General features: G+C 37.9%; 1 protein-coding gene across 2 annotated transcripts in view; it reads left to right on the top strand.

Annotated features, from left to right (window-relative positions):
* ITFG1 (integrin alpha FG-GAP repeat containing 1) overlaps positions 1 to 22,306 on the top strand; it is a 347,243-nt gene that overhangs the window by 218,072 nt on the left and 106,865 nt on the right. For both annotated transcript variants that reach the window (XM_045442649.1, XM_045442650.1), the window contains 2 exons: positions 1,385 to 1,535; positions 4,534 to 4,642. In XM_045442649.1, coding sequence (XP_045298605.1) covers positions 1,385 to 1,535; positions 4,534 to 4,642 — 260 coding nt within the window. The remainder of the gene's footprint in view (positions 1 to 1,384; positions 1,536 to 4,533; positions 4,643 to 22,306) is intronic.

The following is a 22,306-nucleotide window of genomic DNA, read 5'->3' as shown; positions in this document are numbered from 1 at the left end:
TTCCCTTACTGTGTTGAACAGAAAGAAATTTTCCTCATTTTTTTTTCTTTTCCAAAGTGTCCAGATTCAGGCTAATACCCAAAGTTGTATTTTCATATGGAAAAAAGGAAATATCTTTTTAGTTTTATTGAAAATAACTATTAGAGAAAATTGAGCACTAGTAAAATTTAATACCTTTAGCCTATTACTTTTTGTATAAGTAGAGGGAAGTAAAGAACTATATACATTGGGAAATGCCTATAATAGGAACCATCACATAAAATCACACTGCAAAAGTTACTTCTATTTCTAAAGGAAATATTTTTGCATGGCATGGTATTGCACTATAGAAATAAGAATGGTGATAACATAAACACTTTCACTGAGATCTAACTGGATAACAAGAATTGTTCTAAGTATTTTGCATTCAGTATTTCATTTTATTTTTATAACAATCCTATAATATAACAACTCTTTTTATAATTCTTGACTCTTTTAAAGTTTATTTATTTTTGAGAGAGAGGGAGAGAGTGTGAGCAGGGGAGCAGCAGAGAGAGAGAGGGAGAGAAAGACAGAATCCCAAGCAGGCTTCATGCTATTAGCAGAGTCTGACATGAGGCTCAGTTTCATGAACCATGAGATCATGACCTGAGCTGAAACCAAGAGTCAGATGCTTAACCTACTGAGCCACCCAGGCACCCCTAATATAAGTACTCATTGCTCAGTTTACAAATAAGGATAGGAGTCTTCAGGAGATTAACTAATTTACTCAAGGTTAGTAACAGCTAAATGACAGTCAGAATTTGAATCCACATAATCTGGCTCCAGAATCTAAGCTCAAAACCACTTCGCCTATAGAGTCACATATAAAAGGGAAGATTTCATAACCGTACAAAGTACAGTGCTTCTTTTGTCTGAAAGGACCTAAGCAATATCCACCCTACTGCCTGTCTGGAAGTGGAAATTCTATCATTGTAGGTTCACTGCTTTGGGTTTTACAAGACTTGGGGATATCAGGTGGTTCCATTTAAAATGCAAATATTCATTTGGGGAGTTATACACATCAGAAGGGATAATGGCAGTGTCCAGGAACTCAGAAATGGAACCACATGGTCAATGGCTATGGATTAGCAAGGGAAGAAAGAGGGATGGACCTGGAAACTCCACATAAGAGGAGAGAGGCTTGCAACCAATTTAGCCTCAGGATTTTTGTCAAAGGCTCACAAAGTATAGCCAACAATTTCAGTTTTTTATGACACAGTAAAATAATAAAATGTGGAGCTTTTTTCATATCATTTCACTATATACCATTTATCATATCTTTGATTCTAGGACATACAGCACAGCTGATGCGACACAGCAATGGTGTGTTATATTAACTAAATGCCTTTCCTTTATCTTACAGCAATCAACAGGCCTTTTTACTGGAGAATGTTCCATGTAATAATGCAAGCTGTGAAGGGGCACATCGTATGTTTAAAGTCTACTGGGAGCTGATGGACCTAAATCAAATCAGAGATGCCATGGTTGCCACCTTCTTTGACATTTATGAAGATGTGAGTTCAGAGGTCTCCTTCATGTTTGGAGTCTAATTGCCATCCACTTCATCTCACTTTCACTTCACCATGTTTGACCAAGAAAATGTAGATGAGATAATGAAAGCTAATGAGTTAAAGAAAGCCCCTTTTAATGTTAGATGGCACAGGGAACAAATTTATCGACACCGCTAGCTGATCAGTACAGTGAAATATGAAAACGCCTTTATCTCATTTTGTGCCTATTTAGATTAAGCCACTGGAGAATCATGCTCTGAGATGGGCAAATGTGTATATGCACCAGTAGACAAAAGCACAGCCAACAGATAACAGGGTCTTAAACCTGTACAAGATCACAGAAGAGTGAATGAAGTACTACTCCCTTTTAACTTTGTGAACTATTGCCAAGGATTCCTATGATTCTGTCTGCAGTTGCCAGGTGACAATGAAAGGCCCTCAAGGCACTGGTTTCCTCCAGTCTAATTTGAAAAGCCAGTTTACCATGCAGAAAAATAATAAATTCTGATACCAAATGTATTAAATTCCAGAGTTAATATATCACAGTATATCCTTGTAAAATACTGTGATTATTTAAAAAATTCATCCCATGTCTTTTTAAGAGGGTCTTAAATACAGAGAACCAACTGAGAGTACATGGGGGAGTGGGGAGAGGGGAAAATGGGTGATGGGCGTTGAGGAGGGCACTTGTTGGGATGAGCACTGGGTGTTGTATGCAAGCCAATTTGACCATAAAGTATATTAAAAAAAAAAAATTCAGTGCCTATCAGGACATTTATGTCTCCTAACCCCATTTTTGGTTTGGTTTGGTTTGGTTTAGTTTGGTTTGTAAATAAATAACTAAATAACTACATAAGGGGGAAAAGCTCAACAGAATTGGCTACAAATAAATTTTTAATTTTTGCACATAAAAAACATCATAAATGAAATTTAAATTGTTTTTAAATCTGGGGAAAAATATTTATGAAAGACTCAAATAACTAATATCATTAATATAAGAAGGGTTTATGCATACTGATACAAGTCACCAAAAACTCCCACTGGAAAAACAGAACATAGTGAATTTACAGAAAAAACATATGTGGCTAACATATGAAAAAATATGATAAATGATGAGTTTGATTAAGAATCAGTGGAATGAGGGGCGCCTGGGTGGCGCAGTCGGTTAAGCGTCCGACTTCAGCCAGGTCACGATCTCGCGGTCCGTGAGTTCGAGCCCCGCGTGGGCTCTGGGCTGATGGCTCAGAGCCTGGAGCCTGTTTCCGATTCTGTGTCTCCCTCTCTCTCTGCCCCTCCCCCATTCATGCTCTGTCTCTCTCTGTCCCAAAAATAAATAAACGTTGGAAAAAAAAAAAAAATTTAAAAAAAAAGAATCAGTGGAATGAACTGCACTTGTGGCAAGCATAACATGAGGTATACAGTGGCTGAGTCACTGTGTTGTACCCCTGAAACTAATGTAACATTGTGTGTCAGGTATACTCAGAAAAAGTTTAATAAATAAATAAATAATAGTGAAATGGAATTTAAATGAGCACACCTTTTCCCCCCAGTATAATCAGCAAAGCCTCCCTCTTTTTTACAGAAAAGTAATGTTAATATGCCGTGGTTACCAGGACAGTTAAAAAGGTGCTCTCTTTCTCTGATGGTTGAAAACAATTTCGCCTTCCGTTTCATAGGCCTTTAAATATTCATGCAAATATGACTAGAAAGAAATTTACTAAAATGTTAACAGCTATCTCCAGGGATTAAAATTACAGATTTTTTTCATTTTGTTTATATTTTACTATTTCCAAGGTTTTGTTTTGGTTTTTTTAACACGGGGATTTTTTTTTTTTTTTTTTTTTTATAATTTATTGTCAAGTTAGCTAGCATACAGTGTAAACAATGTGCTCTTGGCTTTGGGAGTAGAGTCCCATGATTCATCACTTACATACGACACCAAGTGCTCATCCCAACAAGTGTCCTCCTCAATGCCCATCACCCATTTTCCCCTCTCCCCTACCCCTACCCCCTACCAATCAACCCTCAGTTTGTTCTCTGTATTTAAGAGTGTCTTATGGTTTGCCTTCCTCTCTGTTTGAAACTAGTTTTTTCCCCTTCCCTTCCTCCATGGTCTTCTGTTACATTTCTCAAATTCTGCATATGAGTGAAAACAGATGTTATCTGGCTTTCTCTGACTGACTTATTTTACTTAACCACATCAAGATATCACCTCACACTGGTCAGAGTGGCTAAAATTAACAACTCAGGAAAAAACAGATGCTGGCAAGGATGTCGAGGAACGGGAACCCTCTTGCACTCTTGGTGGGAAAGCAAACTGGTGCAGCCACTCTGGAAAACAGTGTGAAGGTTCCTCAAAATATTAAAAATAGAATTACCCTACAACCCAGCAATAGCACTACTAGGAATTTATCTAAAGAATACAGGAGTACTGATTCATAGGGGCACATGGACGCCAATGAGCAAAAGCCAAATATGGAAAGAGCACAAATGCCCATCAACTGATGAATGGATAAAGATGTGGTTTATATATACAATGGAATACTACTTGGCAATGAGAAGGAATGAAATCTTGCCATTAGCAGCAACGTGGATTGAACTGGAGGGTATTGTGCCAAGGTCTTTCTTTTTTTAGGTTTTTATTTAAACTCCAGTTAGTTAACAAAGAGTATAATATTAATTTCAAATGTACCCTATAGTAATTCAGCACTTCCATATATCACCTGGTGCTCATCACAAGTGCCCTCCTTAATCCCCATCACCTATTTCCCCCATTACCCCACCAACCTCCCCTCTGGTAACCATCAGTTTGTCCTCTATAGTTAAGAGTATGTTTCTTGGTTTGCCCCTCTCTAAGGATTTATACTTTTAATAATATTTTTATTTTAAACATCAAGTTGAATAAATAAGGTTTAAACTTACATGATAAACATGCATGTATTTTCATTAGTTTTTCAGTCTGCTGGTTTGTTCTTATGACTTTTGTTTATGTTTTTTCCAGGGAATCTTGGACATTGTAGTACTAAGTAAAGGATATACAAAGAATGATTTTTCCATCCATACACTAAAAAATAACTTTGAAGCAGATGCTTATTTTGTTAAAGTCATTGGTGAGTATTTGTTTCATATGTTTTATTATTAATTATTAACATTTATTTTTGTATTCTGTCTGTCAACTCAAATTTTCCAAAGAATAAGGACACACCCCTATGTGTGTTACACATACAACTCTTCAAATTTTTCCAGTTGTCCTAACAATGATTTTTTTTTCTGTTTCAGGATTCTATAAAGGAATTCCTCTTTAATTGTCACATCTTTGCAGACTTCTTCAATATGGAATAATTCCTTTTTTAGGTCCTTATCAGTTTTAAAGAATACAGGCCTTCTTCTGTACCATAACCCTGTTTCTTCTCTTTCCACTCAGGTCATACATTCTTTGCAGAAATTCCACTGCATAGAATTGCATAACCAGTGCTGTGCATTTCTCAGTGCATTATATCAGGAAGCACATGATGTTAGTCTATCTCACCACCAAAATGTTTACCTTGAGCTTCTGATCATCTTAGTGACCACCAGGACTCTCCACCTTAAATTCACTCTTTTCCCTCTTTGTGATTGCCTTCTCTAAGATAGTTGTCAAAGAGTAATTCTCTATTTCCAACATTCTTTCCACATTTATAGTTGGCATTCTACTGTAAGGAAGATCTTTTGCTTCTCTCCCATGTATTTATGTATTCATTTATCAGTATACATCTATGTATTCATATTACATTCAATAAATAAAATCATTTCCTTTAATGTTCAAAGTATTCCCAATAGAAGCAGTAGGAGCTCCTTCAGGCTGGCTCCTATATCTATTTTACATGTTCTCTGGGATAGACAGATATTCCAGACTCATCTTATTCTTCCCTTGCCCTAAGTCTAGAATCTTCTCTCTCCCCAAGGATCCCCATTTCCTTTTGTAAAAGATGGTATTTAAAAGCCATGTTCTAAATTTTCAGTGTGCTGGTTGTTTCTGAGTTGTCATTTCTTCTAGCTTCTCTCAATGGACAGAGCAGGAAATACAGATACGGCTTTATATACTCAACACACAAATATACATATCTATAACTATATGTGTGTATGTATATATGTGTATACATCACCTTCACTTACTATAAAACCATGAACTTATGCCATTACTTCCATTTCTGATCCAACACAGCATGTCAAGACTTCTTTCTAATCTTTTCTGTCTGTATATATCTTCTCTAGCAGTGAGAAACCCGGCTCCCACTTTCCTCTACATATTTATTTATTTGTTCATTGTTACCTGTTCCCAACCATGCTAACCATCTCCTCCAGCTGACACGTATGTTCACCAGAGATCTTTTACATTTTTTAGGTGATTATAAATGTTGTGTTTTTAAGTTTGGTTTCCACATGTTTGTTTTTAGTAATTAGAAATACAATTGATTTTTTTGTGTGTTAATCTTGTATACTGCAATCTTGCTCAACTTCTTTATTGACTCTAGGAGGTTTTCTTTTTTTTTTTTTTAATTTTTTTTTCAACGTTTATTTATTTTTGGGAGAGAGAGAGACAGAGCATGAACGGGGGGGGGGGGGGTGCAGAGAGAGAGAGAGGGAGATACAGAATCGGAAACAGGCTCCAGGCTCTGAGCCATCAGCCCAGAGCCTGACGCGGGGCTCGAACTCACGGACCGCGAGATCGTGACCTGGCTGAAGTCGGACGCTTAACCGACTGCGCCACCCAGGCGCCCCTCTAGGAGGTTTTCTTAAGATTCAATAGGATTTTCTACATAGACAATTATGTTATCTACAAAGAGAGTCTTTTTTTTTTTTTTTTTTTTTTTTTTTGTGCGTGTGTTTATTTTTTGAGACAGAGACAGATGCAAGCAGGGGAGGGGCAGAGAGAGGGAAACACAGAATTGGATGCAGGCTCCAGGCTCTGAGCTGTCAGCACAGAGCCTAACCTGGGGCTCAAACTCATAAACCACAAGATCATCATGTGAGCCGAAGTTGGATGCTTAGCCAACTGAGCCATCCAGGCACCCCAGAGAGAGACAGTTCTATTTCTTCTTTCCAATCTATGCCTTTTTTGTTTTTCTTTTCCGGGCTAAAATTTCCATTACTATGTTGAAAAGATTGGTGGGAGTGGACATCCTTGCCTTGCTTCTGATCTTGGGGGAAAGCATTCCTTCTTTCACCATTAATTATGATATTATTAGCTATTGGGTTTTATAGATGCTCTCTATTGTGTTAAGGAAGTTAACCCTATTTCTAGTTTTCTGAGAGTTTTATCATGAATTGCTATTGGAAATTACTGTTTTTGTGTTACTATTATAGTCAACACTAAGATAGCCATCAAGAGCAGTCATTTGTTAATGAAGTGACACATACTTCATATAAATATTTATTACAGTTTTAAAATGGGCATAAGTAGCTAAACACAGAAAAGCAACAGAGTAATGAATGAATATTGGGAAATTTATTTTGAGAAATGAAAATGACAGAAAATATAATTTTCCTTTTTAATCAGCAAATTCATTCTTATTTGAATGAACTAAGAGTGACTCCCGTCTTCATTACTACTGCAGTCTCAGAATATGGATATATGAGTCTACCCATTTCTATACTTTTTATCCATGTGACTGTATGCTCTCATTTGCCATTTTGAAGGGAATATTATTTGGCTATCTTAGAGCTAAAAAAATTTAAATTATGTTGTATGTTGTCATGTTATTAACTTACATAAAGTGTTTTTTTTCAGCGATTTTCCTTCAACTTTAATCCTCTAGATAAAAAGGCAAGGAATCCTTAAAATTTTTGCTGACACTAAATGTATATGTAATTAGAATAACTCGTTTTCAATCAATTAAATTGAAACAAGCACTGTTAAAGTAAGAGTTTAGAATTTGGTCCCCTACAGATACATAACTAAGTCTAGTACAGCCATCAACTAATGCAGACTCTGGTTGCCAAGGGGAGATTCAACAAAAGCATACATCTTAAAATATCTGTTCTGTGCCCTAGAATTATCATTTGTCAATGACAGCATACTCCTAGTCCCCATTTATTTTATTTTTTTTTAATTTTTTTAACGTTTATTTATTTTTGAGACAGAGAGAGACAGAGCATGAACGGGGGAGGGGCAGAGAGAGGGAGACACAGAATCGGAAGTAGGCTCCAGGCTCTGAGCCATCAGCCCAGAGCCCGACGCGGGGTTCGAACTCACGGACCGCGAGATCGTGACCTAAGCTGAAGTCGGATGCTTAACCGACTGAGCCACCCAGGCGCCCCCCCATTTATTTTAATATAACATAATCTCCTCTCCACCCCCAACTCCCATCTATTCCAGGCTATTTGAGAAGCACTCTGAAATCTAAATTTATTTAGGTCACTTGCTTACCATCTTTTTCTCATAGCATGCTATGGTAGTCGAAACGACTTGAAAGTAGTATCTGTGTCTTATTTGTCTTTGATTCCCCAGTGCCTTACACAGGGCCTGGCTTATAGGAGGCATTTAGGAAATTTATGTTAAACAATTGGCCAGCTACTTTTCAAGGCATGAATTGTCTATCTGAATTATTTTTTTAATTTTTTTTTTGAGAGAGAGAAAGTACGAATGGGGGAGGGGAAGAGAGAGGATGAGAGAGAGAATCCCAAGCAGGCTCCACATTGTCAGTGAAGAGCCGGATGTGGAGCCTGAACTCACAAACCATGAGATCATAATCTGAGCCAAAACTAAGAGTTGGACATTTTACCAACTTGAGCCACCCAGACGTCCCTGGCTATCTTAATTTAAAAGTATTCCCTCTTGGCACAAAAACAGACACTCAGATCAATGGAACAGAATAGAGAACCCAGAAATGGACCCACAAACATATGGCCAACTAATCTTTGACAAAGCAGGAAAGAATATCCAATGGAATAAAGACAGTCTCTTCAGAAGTGGTGCTGGGAAAACTGGACAGCAACATGCAGAAGAATGAACCTGGACCACTTTCTTACACCATACACAAAAATAAACTCAAAATGGATGAAAGACCTAAACAGAAGACAGGAAGCCATCAAAATCCTCAAGGAGAAAGCAGGCAAAAACCTCTTTGATCTTGGCCATAGCAACTTCTTACTCAACACATCTCCAGAGGTAAGGGAAACAAAAGCAAAAACAAACTACTGGGACCTCATCAAACTAAAAAGCTTTTGCACAGAGAAGGAAACAAGCAGCAAAACTAAAAGGCAACCGGAAGAATGGGAGAAGATAGTTGCAAACAACATATCAGATAAAGGGTTAGTATCCAAAATCTATAAAGAAATTACCAAACTCCACACCCAAAAAACAAATAATCCAGTGAAGAAATGGGCAAAAGGCATGAATAGACACTTCTCCAAAGAAGACATCCAGATGGCCAACTGGCACATGAAAAAATGCTCAACATTACTCATCATCAGTGAAATACAAATTAAAACCACAATGAGATACCACCTGACACCTGTCAGAATGGCTAACATTAACAACTCCAGCAACAACAGATGTTGGCAAGGATGTGGAGAAAGAGGATCTCCTTTGCATTGCTGGTGGGAATGCAAACTGGTGCAGCCACTCTGGAAAACAGGATGGAGGTTCCTCAAAAAATTAAAGAACTACCCTATGACCCAGCAATTGCACTACCAGTTATTTATCCAAGGGATATAGGTATGCTGTTTTGAAGGGGCACATGCACCTCAGTGTTTATAGCAGCACTATCAACAATAGCCAAAGTATGGAAAGAGCCCAAATGTCCATCGATGGATGAATGGATAAGGAAGATGTATTGAATGTATATATAAGATGGAGTATTACTCAGCAATCAAAAAGAATGAAATCTTGCTATTTGCAACTACGTGGATGAACTAAAGGGTATTATGCTAAGCAAAATTAGTCAGAGAAAGACAAATATCATATGACTTCACTCATATGAGGACTTTAAGACACAGAACAGATGAACATAAAGGAAAGGGAACAAAAATAATATAAAAATAGGGAGGGGGACAAAACATAAGAGACTTTTAAATATGGAGAACAAACAGAGGGTTACTGGAGGGGTTGTGGGATGTTGGATGGGCTAAATGGGTAAGGGGCATTAAGGAACCTACTCCTGAGATTCTTGTTATACTATATGCTAACTAATTTGGATGTAAATTTAAAAAATATTAAAAATAAAATTAACATAACATAACATAACATAACATAACATAACATAACATAACATAACATAAAAGTATTCCCTCTTGGGGCACCTGAGTGGCTCAGAGGGACAACTGGGTGGCTCAGTTGGTTAAGCGTCTAACTTTGGCTCAGGTCATGATCTCACAGCTTGTGGGTTTGCGATGGGCTCTGTGCTGACAGCTCAGAGCCTAGAGATGCTTTGAATTCTGTGTCTTCCCCTCTCTCTGCTCCTTCCCCACTCAAGTGCGCTCTCACTCTCTCTCTCTCTCAAAAATAAATAAACGTGAAAAAAAAATTTTTTAAGACAATAAAAGTATTCCCCCTAGTACCCAATGGTGCTAGGGCCTAATGCCTGATGCCTCAGGCCCATGTTCTGTCTCTAGGAAGCATTCTACCAAAAGATGAAACTCCATTTCAAGGACATATTTGCACCTTTACCTGTTCTCTGATGTCAGAGCTATAGCTAGTCAATAGTTCATTTCTTGAAAAGAGAATATTTAATCTTAGTGAGCTAGTTACTCTGCCCTGGCTTAAGTTCTCACATCTACCTATCTTTTAGGATTCTCTGTGACTAGAAATACTTAATTTCCCAGGCTTATAAACGAAAAATGTACAGAAAGAACATCATGCAATGAGTAAGAGAGAGGTTCTCTCTCATGACCTTAATGGGATGCTGTGAAAATCATCTTTTTATTCCAACCTAGAATAAATGTTATTTGTCTCAAAAATTTATATTGAAACTCACAGTAATAATTCTCTTTTTTTTTCTGTGTAATGAAATAGCTGTACTATTTGTGTCCTTGATTTGAGTTTTGCCAGTGTACTTTGAAGAAACTATTTTCTCAAGTTTACAGTTTCCAAAAAACCACAGATTTATTGCTTAGTTCATCTGAATTTGAAGTGTTTTTGTGTGTCTGTATGGATTGAAAATTAATGGTTTCTACAATAGATGTTACTCATTGAGTAGTAAGGAAAAATTCCAGTGAAAGGGGTATTAATTTGTATATGGTTAGGACAAATCAAGTTCACCCTTGCATTCAGCAGGTTGTTTTATTCAAGCCTTAAAACTACTTTTCTACTAAAAATTACTTGTTTTGTGCTCTTGAAAAAAATATGATTGAGTTTTTGTGATATACTCCCAAATCTGAGTTAGTGTGAGGGCATGTGATGCTGTTGCTTCCCTTGCTGATGCCTGTAGACTCTTTCCTAGAGCAGAGGTTGTCAGTGAAATAAAGTTAAATCAGAGCATAAGATTTTCCTACAGTGATAAGGGATCCAGATCCCTACTCATAATAATAATAATGATAATAAAATAATAATAATAATAATAATAATAATAATAATAATAATAATGCTAAAGAAAGGAGGCAGTTTCTCATATGAAGCAAAAACCGGTCTCACATTTTTTTTTTATATTGATCATTTGGAAATTGTCCATGTGGAAAATACATACATATAATGTAGGATCTTCAGTCCTTCCTTTGTATTTGTTTATTTACATTTTTAGAAATTACAGAACAATCAGAATCTTAGATATGGGAAAGGCCTTAGAAGGCATCTTGCCCAAGTCCACCCTAACATAACACCTCAGCCAGCATCTGCTTGAATGCCTTGCAGTAAAGCTCACCTCCTCATAAAGGAACACACACTTCTTTTATGAGTCAATATAGTTGCCAGAATATTTATTCTGTATGAAGTCGAATGTGCATAGTTTACTTCTGTTGATACTAATGTCTGATGTATAGCAGGCCCTGGAGAAATATCTGTTGAATAACAAAACAATTAGTCCTGATGAAATCTTTGCAGTTTTTATCTTTAGAGTAGACCACAAATACAGTAACAGAATACATGAATACATGATGGTACTGCTCAGGAAAAAGTAAACTTATTTAAACAATTAAATAATGAAACAAACTACATGAAAATGGAATGACATGGTTGAGGTGTTTCTTTAAAGTAATCCAGGGAAGTAGGAAATGGAGGGTAGATTTAACAAGATTGGCTATGTGTTGTTGACCACTGAACTTGTGTGAAGTGTGAGTGGGGTCCTTCGTGTATTTCTAATTTTGTATAATTTGAAAAATTCCATGTAGACAGTTTAAATACCTAAAAGTCTCTTGAGAATCTGTGGCCTGTGACTTCCTAGCCTGAGTCGGGATGGGGGGACCACTGGATAGCACTGGCATCTAATTAACAGTATCCTGAAGAAAGTTTTCTCCACACATCTCCAAGCTCAGGCCCAGAGCCAAGTTGGTGCAGGAGGTTTTAGTTTTAGAAAACAAGGTAACTTTACATGAAAGATATTAACATAAATATTAATAACATACTTTACAAAAAGGTCATGGGAAATGAGGTACCAATTTGAAGCAATCATTTGGGAAAAATAACCTTCTAGTTGTTTTGGAATGCCCTTCCACTCTTTCCTTTGATTATTAGTTTTTGGCCTTAAGTCAGACACTTACTAGTATATAATTATCCTTTCAAAGCTGTCTACAATGTCCACCATTGATTTTGCTCTAAAATTGTACTGTTACTCTAAAGTTCAAACTAGCCTGTGCTAAAAGTCACTGTTTTTCAGTTAAGGACATTCAAGAAATTGGCAAGAGAAAGGTAAAACTCCCTTGAATCAGAATTGATTCCTAGCTCTTTTTCCTCTTTTGTCAGCTGCACTGGAAGGTTCTGCATTCTAATTCAGTGCTACCAGGACTTAACTCCAATTTCTAACAAATATCTGACCCTGTTTCCCTCACACTTTTATAATTTTAACAGTGTGTTTACTTTTACTTCCCAAGTGACATGACACATTTAGAAAGGTTTTACTTCCCTGCTTGTTTCAAGATTCTGTTGAAATAATATGGAAGTGTTTTTCTGGTGATTAATTCAGTTTTAATTTTGTGCCTTCTGTTTTGCAAATTCTTAATAATTCAAAACCATGTTATCAATGATTATTTAAACTTAACAAGTTTTACCAGCTTTATTGCTACCATTTTACTTATATGCCACCCCTTGCCCTTACTTTTTTTGAATTCCTATCTCTTTTTTTTTTTTAATTTTTTTTTAATGTTTATTTATCTTTGAGAGACAGAGCATGAGTGGGGAAGGGGCAGAGAGAGGGAGACACAGAATCTGAAGCAGGCTCCAGGCTCCAAGCTGTCAGCACAGAGCCCAACGCGGGGCTCGAACTCATGAACCGTGAGATCATGACCTTAACTAAAGTCGGACGCTCAACCAACTGAGCCACCCAGGCACCCCATGAATTCCTATCTCTTTTGATAGAGTACTGCCTCGGATGATTTTCAGAAAGTTGTACATAGGTTAATATATTTTCTGAGTACTATTATGTCTTAAAATATTTTTTCTCTTGCTTTTACATATCAACACTAATTTTGCTAATATAGAATTTTATAAACATTGTGCTGTTTACTTCTTGCAGATAGTATGGTAATCTTTGAATTCTCTCCTTTTCCTTGCTTAGGTAGGGATCATTTATATCATGTATATGATCATTTACATGATTTCTCACTTTGGCTTTCCTTCTCTTAAGCTGTTGTTTTTCTTCTTGTGTCTGATAACTTTTCTATGCCTTTGCCTATATTTCTAGAAAGAATTAGTGTTGGTAGGTAATATGGTAGGAAAAGCATATGTGTCACATACAATTCTGGCCAGCAGACGATTGCCACTACTCCCTTTCTCCTCTCCCCATGCAGGAGCTCCTTGGGGCTCTAAAGCTGGGAGCAGGCACCTGAAGTGGAACAAATATTTTGAACAAGATGGTGTCTTCAGGGTCCTCAAATAACATAGCACAAGTGATGCATTGGTGGTGAACTGCACCCACGTCTGTGAGAATCACTAGCAAGGGACACTATAAGAGTCTCTGACTTACTCATTCCTCTGTCCTCAACCTGGGAGATCATCAGATTCTTTGAGTCTGAACAGAGTTGTGCTTTCCAGTGGGAGAAAAGAAGGGGAGTTACAGGGAGGCACAGCTGCTTTCCTGAGCCTTTTGTGTCATTTCACCAAGTGGTTTCAGAGGTTTCTTTTTTTTGGCAACACTCTAAAATTATTTAGAACACTGTCTAGGAGAACCAGCAAATCCCCCACTTTCATTAGCTAGTAGGAACCTCCAGGTAACAGATACACTTATTCCCTGTGTGAGCCACACAGTTCCAGGGGTCCTTTGTCTCCTTCTCATTACCCGCCCCCATCACGGCTTGCCCTTGTTCTCTTTCACAGCTCTGAGTCAAGATCTCTCATTGATCTACTAGAGAGTCCATCCTCCAGTGCCCTATTGACTCTCTGACCTGGTCAGCATTAATTGCCTATTTTCTCAATATTATTTACCTATTTAAAACCCTTTAGAAATTCCTCAAAATAGCTGTCATTGATCACTGAACACTTTTATTTTCAGATTTACTTAATCATGGTAGTGATATTTAGGGAATTAAGGAAGGTAAATATATGTTTTGCATATTAAATTATTTGCTAAAAGTTTTTCAGACATATTTACCTAGAACCAAATATGTTTTTAAATGTCAGACCTCTCCTGAATTTAGCATAAATTTTAATAATTTTATATGTGTATAAAAATACGTGTATAAAGTTATATGTGTATAAAACATATGCCTACCACATTTAATAACTGTTTCCACATGTAGAGAACAAGATCAAAATTACTTGAAAGATTAGTCATTTTTTACTTTCTGTATCTAAATTCTTTACAATGAGCATATGATTTTTTAATTAAACAAATGAAAGGTAATTAAACATAAAAATTTTTCCACAAAATGTCTCAAATAATGTCTAAATAACAGGAATAGCTGGGAGGGGAGCCTTTATTTCACACATGATATTTGATTATGATATTTGCTTTGTATTCACATGTCTTAAAGAAACAAAAATGAAAGACCTTTTCAGAGAATAAATATGAGGAGTCATCTATAATCCAGGCAAGGATTTTTCATTTTAAATGCTACTAAAACCATTATACAGTATTGACCTTTATAGCTTTGACTTTTTGCTACTCATCCTTCTCCCAGCCTACACAGTGGTTTAGTGTTACAGTATTTATGCATGATTATTGCTGCTTTTTGGTTTTGACATTTGTGTGAAGCAGCTAACGTAAACTTTAAATAAGCTATACTGTCACTGGACTATCACTAGATTCACTAAGCTATACTTTGAATATAAATTCTTTAAATATACATTCTTTTTTTTAATTTTTTTATTAAAAAAATTTTTTTAACGTTTATTTATTTTTGAGACAGAGAGAGACAGAGCATGAACAGGGGAGGGGCAGAGAGAGAGGGAGACACAGAATCGGAAGCAGGCTCCAGGCTCTGAGCCATTAGCCCAGAGCCCGACGCGGGGCTCGAACTCAATCGTGACCTGAGCTGAAGTCGGAGGCTTAACCGACTGAGCCACCCAGGCGCCCCTAAATATGCATTCTTAAATATACTTTAAGAATACATGACTTGTAACATATAATGTGTTTTAACATGAAATCTTTTTCTTACTATAATTTGTCAAATTGGTTTCCATACAACACCCATGCTCATCCCAACAAGTACCCTCCTCAATGCCCATCACCCACTTTTCCTTTCCCCTACCCCTCCCATCAACCCTCAGTTTGTTCTCAGTACTTAACAGTCTCTTATGGTTGGCCTCCCTCCCTCTCTGTGACTCTTTTTTTTTTCTCCTTCCCTACCCCCATGGTCTTCTGTTAAATTTCTCAAGATCCACATATGAGTGAAAACATATGGTATCTTTCTCTGACTTATTTCACTTAGCATAATACCCTCCAGTTCCATCCACATTGCTGCAAATGGCCAGATTTCATTCTTTCTCATTACCAAGTAGTATTCCATTCTGCGTATAAACCACATCTTCTTTATCCATTCATCAGTCGATGGACATTTAGGGTCTTTCCAAAATTTGGCTATTGTTGAAAGTGCTACTCTAAACATTGCAGTATATGTGCCCCTATGCATCAGCACTCCTGTATCCCTTGGGTAAATTCCTAGCAGTGCTATTGCTGGGTCATAGGGTACATCTATTTTTAATTTTTTGAGGAACCTCCACACTGTTTTCCAGAATGGCTGCACAAATTTGCATTCCCACCAATAGTGCAAGAGGGTTCCTGTTTCTCCACATCCTCATCAGCATCTGCAGTCTCCTGATTTGTTCATTTTAGCCACTCTGACCAGTGTGAGGTAGCATTTCAGTGTGGTTGTATTTCCCTGAAGATGAGTGACGTTGAGCATCTTTTTATGTGTCTGTTGGCCATCTGGATGTCTTCTTTGGAAAAGTGTCTCTTCATGTCTTCTGCCCATTTCTTCACTGGATTCTTTGTTTTTTGGGTGTGGAGTTTCGTGAGTTCTTTATAGATGTTGGATACTAGCCCTTTATCTGATTTGCAAATACCTTTTCCCATTCCGTTGGTTGCCTTTTAGTTTTGTTAATTGTTTCCTTTGCAGTACAGAAGCTTTTTATCTTCATGAGGTCCCAATAGTTCATTTTTGCTTTTAATTCTCTTCCTTTGGAGATATGTCGAGGAAGAAATTGCTGCGGCTGAGGTCAAAGAGGTTTTTTCCTGTTTTCTCCTCTAGGGTTTTGATGGTGTCCTGTCTCACATTCAGGTCCTTCATCCATTTTGAGTTTATTTTTGTGAATGGTGTAAGAAAGTGGTCTAATTTCATTCTTCTGCATGTCACTGTCCCGTTCTCCCAGCACCATTTGTTAAAGAGACTGTCTTTTTTTCCATTGGATACTCTTTCCTGCTTTGTCAAAGATTAGTTGGCCATACATTTCTGGGTCCAATTCTGGGTTCTCTCTTCTATTCCATTGGTCTATGTGTCTGTTTTTGTGCCAATACCATCCTGTCTTTATGATTACAGCTTTGTAGTAGAGGCTAAAGTCTGGGATTGTGATGCCTCCCACTTTGATTTCTCTTTCAATATTACTTTGGCTATTCAGGGTCTTCTGTGGTTCCAAACAAATTTTAGGATTGTTTGTTCTAGCTTTGAGAAGAATGCTGGTACAATTTTGATTGGGTTCGCATCGAATGTGTAGATTGCTTTGGGTAGTATTGACATTTTAACATATTTATTCTTCCAATCCATGAGCATGGAAGGTTTTTCCATTTCATTGTGTCTTCTTCAGTTTCCTTCATAAGGTTTCTATAGTTTTCAACATACAGATCTTTTACATCTTTGGTTAGGCTTATTCCTAGGTATTTTATAGTTCTTGGTGCCATTGTGAATGGGATCAGTTTCTTTATTTCTTTTTCTGTTGCTTCACTATTGGTGTATAAAAATGCAACCAATTTCTGTACATTGATTTTGTACCCTGTGACCTTGCTGAATTCATGTCTCAGTTCTAGCAGACTTTTAGTGGAGTCTTTTGGGTTTTCCGTGTAGAGTTTCATGTCATCCGCAAAAAGTGAAAGTTTGACTTCCTCTTTGCCAATTTGGATGCCTTTGATTTCATTTTGTTGTCTGATTGCTGATGCTAGGACTTCCAACACTATGTTAAATAACAGTGGTGAGAGTGGACATCCCTGTCGTGTTCCTGATCTCAGGGGGAAAGCTCTCAGTTTTTCCCCACTGAGGATGACATTAGCTGTGATTAGCTTTTCATAAAAGGCTTTTATGATGTTTAACTATGTTCCTTCTATTCTGAATTTCCTGAGGGTTTTTATTAAGAAAGGATGTTGTGTTTCGTCAGATGCTTTTTCTGCATCTATTGACAGGATCATATGGTTCTTATCCTCTCTGTTAGTAATGTGATGTATCACATTGATGGATTTGTGACTGTTGAACCAGCCCTGCAGCCCAGTAATGAATCCTACTTGATCATGGTAAATAATTCTTTTGAATTATTTATGCTGTTGATTTTTATTTGGTAGTGTCTTGTTGAGAATTTTTGCATCCATATTCATCAGGGATATTGGCCTGTAGTTCTCTTTTTTGCTGAGTCTCTGTCTGGTTTGAGAATCAAAGTAATGTTGGCTTCATAGAATGAGTCTGGAAGTTTTCCTTCCATTTCTATTTTTGGAACAACTTGAGAAGGATAGGTATTAACTCTGCTTGAAATGTCTGGTAGAATTCCCCACGGAAGCCATCTGGTCCAGGCTCTTATTTGTTGGGAGATTTTTGATAACTGATTCAATTTCTTCACCGTTATGGGTCTGTTCAAATTTTCTATTTCTTCCTGTTTGAGTTTTCATAGTGTGTGGATGTTTAGGAATTTGTCCATTTCTTCCAGGTTTCCAGCTTGTTGGCATATAACTTTTCATAGTATTCCCTGTAATTTCTTGTGTTTCTGAGGGATGGGTTGTGATAAGTCCATTTTCATTCGTGATTTTATCTATTTGAGTCCTCTGTCTTTTCTCTTTGAGAAGCCTGGCTAGAAGTGTATCAATTTTGTTTATTTTTTCAAAAAACCAACTCTTGGTTTCATTGATCTGTTCTACTGTTTTTTTATATTGTTTATTTCTGCTCTGATCTTTCTTATTTCTCTTCTGCTGGGTTTGGGGTGTCTTTGCTGTTTTACTTCTAGTTCCTTTGGGTGTGCTGTTAGATTTTCTATTTGGGATTTTTCTTGTTTCTTGAGATCAGCCTGGATTGCAATGTATTTTCCTCTCAGGATTGCCTTAGCTGCACACCAAAGGGTTTGGACTGTTGTGTTTTCATTTTCATTTGTTTCCATATATTTTTTAATTTCTCCTCTAATTTACTGGTTGACCCATTCATTCTTTAGTAGGGTGTTCTTTAAACTCCATGCGCTTGGAGGTTTTCCAGACTTTTTCCTGTGGTTGATTTCAAGTTTCATAGCATTGTGATGTGTAAGTGTGCATGGTATGATCTCAATCCTTTTATACTTATTGAGGGCTGTTTTGTGACCCCGTATGTGATCTATCTTGGAGAATGTTCCATGTGCACTCGACAAGAAGGTATATTCTGCTGCTTTAGGATGAAAACTTCTAAATATATCTGTCAAGTCCATCTGGTCCAATGTATCATTCAGGGTCATTGTTTCTTTATTGATCCTGTGTCTAGGTGATCTGTCCATTGTTGTAAATGGAGTATAAAAATCCCCTACAGTTACCACATTCTTACCAATAAGATTGCTTATGTTTGTGATTAATTTTTTTGTATATTTGGGTGCTGACGAATTCAGTGCATAGACATTTATAATTGTTAGCTCTTCCTGATGGATAGACCCTGTAAACATTATATGATGCCTTTCTTCATCTCTTGTTACGGCCTTTAATTTAAAGTCAGTTTGTCTGATGTAAGTATGGCTACTCCAGCTTTCTTTTGACTTCCAGTAGCATGATACATAGTTCTCCGTCTCCTCACTTTCAGTCTGAAGGTGGCCTCAGGTCTGAAATGAGGACTTGTTTTTTTTTATCCATTCTGATAACCTGTTTCTTTTGATTGGAGCATTTAGTATTTACATTCAGTGTTATTATTGAAAGAATTGGATTTAGAGTCATTGTGTTATCTGTAGGTTTCATGCTTGTAGTGATATCTCTGGTCCTTCGTGGTCTTTGCAACATTTCACTCACAGAATCCCCCTTAGGATCTCTTGTAGGACTGGTTTAGTGGTGATGAACTTCAGTTTTTGTTTGTGAAAACCTTATCTCTCCTTCTATTCTGAATGACAGGCTTGCTGGATAAAGGATTCTTGGCTGCTTTTTTTTTTTTTTTTTTTTTTCTGCTCATCATATTGAAGATTTCCTGCCATTCCTTTCTGGCCTGCCAAGTTTCAGTAGATAGGTCTGCTACTACTATTATGTGTCTACCTTTGTAAGTTAGAGCCTGTTTATCCCCAGCTGCTTTAAGAATTTTGTCTTTATCATTGTATTTTGCCAGTTTTACTCTGATATGTCGTGCAGAAGATCGATTCAAGTTACGTCTGAAGGGAGTTCTCTGTGCCTCTTGGATTTCCATGCCTGTTTCCTTCCCCAGATCAGGGAAGTTCTCAGCTATGATTTGTTCAATTACACCTTCAGCCTTCTCTCTCTTTGTCTTCTGGAATTCCTATGATATGAATATTGTTCCATTTCATTGAATCACTTAATTCTCTAATTCTCATGATCCTGGATTTTTTTATTTCTCTTTTTCTCAGCTTCCTCTTTTTTCCATAATTTTATCATCTAAAATACCTATTCTCCCCTCTGCCTCTTCAGTCCACTCTGTGGCTATCTCCATTTTATTTTGCACCTCATTTACAGCATTTTTAATTCATCATGACTATTTTTTAGTCCCTTGATCTCTGCAGGAATATATTCTCTGCTGTCTTCCATGTTTTTTTTCAAGCCCAGTGATTAATGTTATGACTGTTATTCTAAATTCTTGTTCAGTTATGTTGCTTATATCTGTTTTAATCAATTCTTTAGCTGTCACTTCTTCCTGGAATTTCTTTTGAGGAGAATTCTTCCGTTTCATCATTTTAGCTAGTTTTCTGTCTCTTAGGAGTGTTAAAAGCTTGTTAAGTGCTCTGCACCTGCGAGTCTGCTATATTAAAGGGGGGGATCATACACTATCCAGGGCCTGGCTCTTCAGGAGGTGTTTTTTGGAGAGTGTTACTTGCTCTCTGTTGTTGTGAATTTGGTTATTTTATTTCCCTACTCATAGTGATGTTTTGGACTCTCTACCAGGTATGCTTTGATTTGTTCCTTGGAGTAGCCCTGGAAAGGAAAACAGACAGACCATCAGGAAACAAAAACACGCAAACACACAAAACAAACAAACAAACAAACAAAAACTAAAAACTAAAAACAATCCAAAAGCTAAAACCAGAAACACCACCTACAAGTAAAGAACAGGGTGGAGGCGGTGCTGATGGAAGAGCACGTACAAAGAGAGAGAAATGAGAGGGATGGGGCTAGGGGGGTGGGGGGAGAAAAAATAAACATTGACCAGGCAGAGAGTCTAAAAGGCTTAATCCTGAGAAAAGGGAAATAAGGATGGAGGCAGGGAAAAAGGAAGATAAAGTTACCCAGACAAAGAAACTATATTACTTGGCTTGATTATTCCAGAGAGAGAGAAAGGAAAGGAAAGAAAGGAGGTGTAGAACATGTATCAAAAGAATGGATTAAATATGTCTGTTTAAACAAACCAGTAACCAGAGTACCCAGCCTAGAGGAGGGAAGAGATAAGAAAGAGAAATGGAAGGGCGAATGTATCTATATAACAAGAATTGTCCTAGAATTAATCCAGGCAATGCGGCAGCACTAGTCTGGAGGAGGGGTCTGTCTGGTTCCACATCATGTATCCCGCTCCAGTAGATATGCAGTTACCTGGCTTGGAGGGACGTGGTTTGGTGTAGGCTGGTCCTGCCTCCACTCTGGGCCCCATGGTGGATCCCTGAGGCCCTGCCTTGGTGGTGGTGGGTAGAAAAATGACAACCCCCACCCCACCCCAGTCTCTTCTCCACCACCTGGCGTCCCAAATCACTCCTTTGGAAATGCCCTCACAGTGCCACGAGTGCACAAGAGGCTGTCTGTCTCTCTCCACCCATTCCTGTGCTCCATTGCTTGGCTGGGATTTCAACTCCTTCTCTGTGAGCCCCAGCAGTGGGGAAACATCTCCCAATATGTGGTCCTGGCTGGTTTTGTCCTGTGCCACAGCACTTCAGGGTAGAGTACTGGTTTCTCCTGCTGCAGACTGCGCCCCTGACCTACTACCAAACCCAGAGGTGGCTCCCCTCCTCCCCAGGTGCACGAACAGTGCAGCCAGCCCCAGTCTGAAGAAAGCCCTGCAGTTAGAGATGGGATCCCTCTCTGTCCTGGTCCGAGGTTTTTTTCTCTTGTCCAGATACAGTCGTACACTTCCCCAGGCAGTCTTTCTCTTCCCTTTGTCTCTCTGCAGAAGGGGATCCCTCCCTTCCATTCCTTTGTGGCCCATTTTATCTCCTCCAGTTCGCAGTCACCCACCTATGGCCCGTCAGGTTGTCCTGGTTTCTCCCTGGTAGACTCAGTCTCTTTTCCTCCCAGACTCTCAGTGTTCAAAGTCCTTTGGCTTCAGCCCTTCTTTGTTTGAGAGACACAGGAAGTATGATACCCCTACTTCTCCGCCATGTTGGCCTCTCCTGTTTAACATGAAATCTTAAGATCCTAAGCATTGTTGAAGCACCTGGCTGGTTCAGCCCACAGAGCATGCAACTCTTGATCTCAGCGTTGTGAGGTTGAGCCCCATGTTGGATGTAGAAATTACTTAAAAATAAAAAATCTTTAAAAAATAAAAAAGATCCCGGGGCACCTGGGTGGCTCAGTCGGTTAACCATCCAACTTCAGCTCAGGTCATGATCTGGCTGCTTGTGACTTCAAGCCCCACATTGGGCTCTGTGCTGACCGCTCAGAGCCTGGAGCCTGCTTCAGATTCTGTGTCCCTCTCTCACTCTGCTCCTCCCTGACTCATGCTCTATCAAGAATAAATAAAACATTTAAAAAAAAAGATCCTAAGCATTGTCATTTTAAAGAAAAGTTATGAATTATACATCCCATTAGTCATGTTTTAAACTAATTTAATCACTAATAACCAGCACTTCAAATAGC

Source organism: Leopardus geoffroyi, chromosome E2, assembly GCF_018350155.1.
Source record: "Leopardus geoffroyi isolate Oge1 chromosome E2, O.geoffroyi_Oge1_pat1.0, whole genome shotgun sequence".
NCBI classification, from domain to species: domain Eukaryota; kingdom Metazoa; phylum Chordata; class Mammalia; order Carnivora; family Felidae; genus Leopardus; species Leopardus geoffroyi.
This window is presented reverse-complemented; position numbering and strand designations above follow the sequence as displayed.